The 3,742-nt window shown below is 57.6% G+C and overlaps 2 protein-coding genes across 2 annotated transcripts in view; one reads left to right on the forward strand and one right to left on the reverse strand.

Annotated features, from left to right (window-relative positions):
* SDRG_11460 (hypothetical protein) overlaps window positions 1–935 on the reverse strand; it is a gene marked incomplete at its 5' end in the record, with an annotated part of 3,164 nt that extends 2,229 nt beyond the window's left edge. The window contains one exon of the mRNA XM_008617503.1: window positions 44–935. Within this exon, the coding sequence (XP_008615725.1) occupies window positions 44–935 (892 nt within the window). The remainder of the gene's footprint in view (window positions 1–43) is intronic.
* Window positions 936–1,342: 407 nt separating this feature from the next.
* On the forward strand, window positions 1,343–3,172 carry SDRG_11461 (hypothetical protein; the record flags this gene model as incomplete). Its single annotated transcript, XM_008617504.1, has 5 exons — window positions 1,343–1,358; window positions 1,406–1,677; window positions 2,175–2,306; window positions 2,348–2,534; window positions 2,588–3,172. The coding sequence occupies 5 exons, from the start codon at window positions 1,343–1,345 to the stop codon at window positions 3,145–3,147; spliced, it is 1,167 nt and encodes a 388-aa protein (XP_008615726.1). The 3' UTR covers window positions 3,148–3,172.
* Between the last annotated feature and the right edge of the window lie 570 nt (window positions 3,173–3,742).

Here is a 3,742-nt window from a genome sequence, read left to right on the forward strand (position 1 = left end):
CCGCGCTGGAGCTTGATGTAGCCCTTGTCGCCCCAAGCCGCACCCCACGAGCTGCGGAGCTTGAAGTAGTCCTTGCCGTTCTCGGCGCCGTAGCCGACGACAAGCACCGAGTGGTCAAGCGTGCTGCCGGGGCACGACGTCACGACACCGGACGTGTAGTGCTGCCACGCGTCGTTGCCGGCGATGACAGCTGCCGTGACGGGTTGCGTGAGCAGCGCGGCCTCCAATTTGGGCTCGCCGGTCGCCCATGCATGGCCCTCAACAGCAAGCATTTCCTTCTTGCAGGTCGTTTGGCACTCACCGTTCTTGCCATCAGCGCCAGACGTGTACGGGTAGTCCTTGGCGAGGCAGATACCGTTCGTTCCGATCCAGTCCATGGCCGTAAACTCAAGACCGCCGCGGCAGCCTTCGTCGATCAATTCGCGATCGCAGCTCACAACGTCCTGCTCCGACACGTTGAGAAGCGACCCCGTCACAATGCAGTGGGCAGCTTCGACCGACGCCGTCGTCGAAAACACCCACGCCGACGAGCACTTGCCTTGGTCTTTGACCGCGTTCATGCAGCTGGTCGCCGACCAATCGAGGGTGCCGTTGGCACCGCCGACGCCACGGTCTTCAACACGCGGTGCGTCCTGAAGCAGCGCGGCGCCCGGCGCAAACGACCGGCGAAGGTAGGCTTGGAACTCCTTGGGCGAGTAGAGCGAGAAGGGTCCGATGCCGAACGTCGCTGTCGGCTGCTCCTTGGAGACGGCAGCGATCGCGTCCTTGGCCGCCTGGAGACGCACGAGGAGGTCCTCCGTGTTGGTTGCGTCGACGCCCTTGGGCAAGTACGCAGGGCCAAAGGCCTTGTTCCACTGGTTGAGCTCAGTGAGGAGCGCGTCGCGGTCGGCAGCGACGAGGGTGAGGGCGGCCGTGGCGAGGAGAATGCGTTGCATGACAAAGAGGCGAATTGAACAATGAGCTCTGGGAAGTGACTTGGCGGGCGAAGAGGTCAGATCTGATTTTCTGATTTGATCAACCGTGGGAGTCGTGCTCGGGCACGTTTGGACGACGTGGGACTCGTCGTATGTTCCAGTGCGCTCCTTCCAAACGCTCGTTCGTGTCCTCAGGAAGAATGCGGATTTCATCATACTTCAGCAGCATTTGATATATTCCCAGAGTGCGCTTGACCATTAAATAGGGTTTTCAAACGTTGGGGTTATGGTCTCAATTCTATTAGACAAGAATGGCATCCTATCGACGAATTGCAGTATGTTGGAACGCCCCTATTCTAGTGTTGCGGCGCACAAGAGTGCGAAAAAGAGACTGGTGTATGTTATAGCGTTATAGCAAGAAGAAGCTCATGCTCGTTTCAGTGCGTTGGTGTCGTCGTTGCGATCGTCGCATGTGTCTTCAACGTTGTTAGAGAAGCACCTTCGAGCCGTCGGCCGAGAACACCCAACTTCCAATCACGATGTCGAACGCATTTACTCGACAATCCTACCAGATACGATTGCATCGATAGTCCGCCAGCTGCCTCGTGGCAGCGTCAAGCGCATCTCGGGTCTCATCTACGAAGAGACGCGCGGCGTGCTCAAGGTCTTCCTCGAGAACGTCATCAAGGACTTGGTCACATACACGGAGCACGCGGGCCGCAAGACGGTGACGGCCATGGACGCTCAAGAGTCCGGGCACCTTGTACGGTGTTGGCGGTCAAATCTACAGCTATGGCGACGTAACGTCGTCAATTACACTAGTGTTTTCAACACCACCCAATACACAAGAAACGAATTGTGTCAAAGTTTTGTTCGAGGACGCAGTGAGTCGTTTGAGTTCACGCAGAGACTCGCAGAGACGACCGTGGATCCTTGTGCAAGATTGTAATCTGGTCACCACGTCTACGAGACATGAAACTCAGATCGTCTGGTCCGCCTCAGAGCGCACTAGAATGCCGAACTACCGCATATTCCCTCGTGGCGCATTCTATCAAGCACTCCTTTGATACACGGTGGTCGAAAGCCAGCGCCTTTTGGTTGACTGCACTGATAGAGTATCTGCGGCGTGGCCATGCTATCGTCAGTGCAATCACCTTGTACCCACACGTGCTACGGTGGACGTAGGCTCTACTGTGCAGTCCCACGCAAGCCACTTCATCGTCGTCAGTATTCAGTTATTTTCATTTTCCCATGTACCAGCACATCGCGATCACTGCGCTGCTTGCCGTGTCCACGACGGCCCTTGACCTCTCGCCGACAGCGCGGGCATCGCTGACACTCGAACTCGACGCGTGGAACCAAGTGTTTGGCCCCTCGTACTTGCCGCGCGGCGTTGACACTGCCAACACGGACGACCTCCTTGGGAGCTGCAGGCGTCCAAGGCTGCACTGGCAGTGCTACAGGCTACTAAGCCCCACGCAAGATTCGAACTCGGTCGTTTTGCACTCTTCTCGCTCGCCGAGTTTCGAGCCCAGTTCCGCACAACGCCCAAGCCGCAGCACGACAACGTTCCTCGACTCGTGAAGCGCGGTGTCGGCGTCGCAACGGCACCGTGGACTGGTCGACCACACGGTGCATAAACCTGGTGCAAGACCACGGCAAGTGCTCGGCAGCGTGGGTCTTTTCGGCGACTGCGGTCGTCGAAGCCGCCCACTGCATTGCCACTGGGACGCTGCTCGACGTGTCGGAGCAAGACATTGTGAGCTGCGACCGCGACCTCTTTGACGACGGCTGCAACGGCGGCGTCGAGTTTACGGCCATGGATTGGATCTCCAAGCAAGGTATTTACCTCGCCAACGATTACCCGTACACGTCTGGCGTCGATGGTCAGAACGGCGTGTGCCAAATGAGCTGCAAGAAGCAGTCGCTGGCCATCAATAGCTTTGATTTTGCGATTGGTGAGCCGGCGCTCGAAGCTGCGCTGGCAGTGCAGCCGGTCGCCGTCGAAGTCGAGGCCGCCAACTTTGCGTGGATGCTGTACAAGGACGGGATTGTCACCGAGTGCCCCGGGAACGACGTCGACCATGTCGCTGTCACCGTCGGGTACGGTGTCGAGAAGGGCGTCAATTACTTCAAGGTGCGCAACTCGTGGGGCGCCGACTGGGGCGAGGCAGGGCCGACGTTTCGGGCCCTGAAGACGACGCCAGCCCCGACGACAAAACCGGCTTGCTAACGTTAAGCTTAAGCTTCCTGCTCGATACGCCTCGAAAGCTATGGAGCATGCTCCCAAGTACTTTGCCTTTACGTACTTCAAATATGATACAACACTCGCTCCTGGCGAGTAGTACGTTGCAATCACCGAGGCGGGTGGCCCCGCACGGCCTATGTAAATGAACTCGAATATCCCTACACCTAAGCGATCATGCCATCTCGATAGCACTTTAACTGTGCGCTCTACGAAGCCCAGGAAATGAACAGCTAACAACATGGTTGTCGTCTCGTCCAGCGCCGCGTTTCAGCGTTTGCCCACACTTGTTCGACACAACAAGTACCAGTACCAGTTCTCAACTCGGTATTTTGCATTTGACATGAACAGAGGAGGAGGATGTATTTGAGGATTCAACATGAATGTACATCTCAGTGGTGGGCGACGACATCAACATAGAGTGGCTCGCGTCGTCGCATTAGCATGCGGGCTTGGTCGGGACGGGCGCGGTCGTCGGCATCGGCGCGCCCTTCAGCTTGGGGAAAATCGGGAACTCAGCGACGTTGCACATGCCCTTGCCGCCGACGCCGCGCTGGAGCTTGATGTAGCCCTTGTCGCCCCA

The sequence above is a fragment of the Saprolegnia diclina genome, assembly GCF_000281045.1.
Source record: "Saprolegnia diclina VS20 unplaced genomic scaffold supercont1.41, whole genome shotgun sequence".
NCBI classification, from domain to species: domain Eukaryota; phylum Oomycota; class Saprolegniomycetes; order Saprolegniales; family Saprolegniaceae; genus Saprolegnia; species Saprolegnia diclina.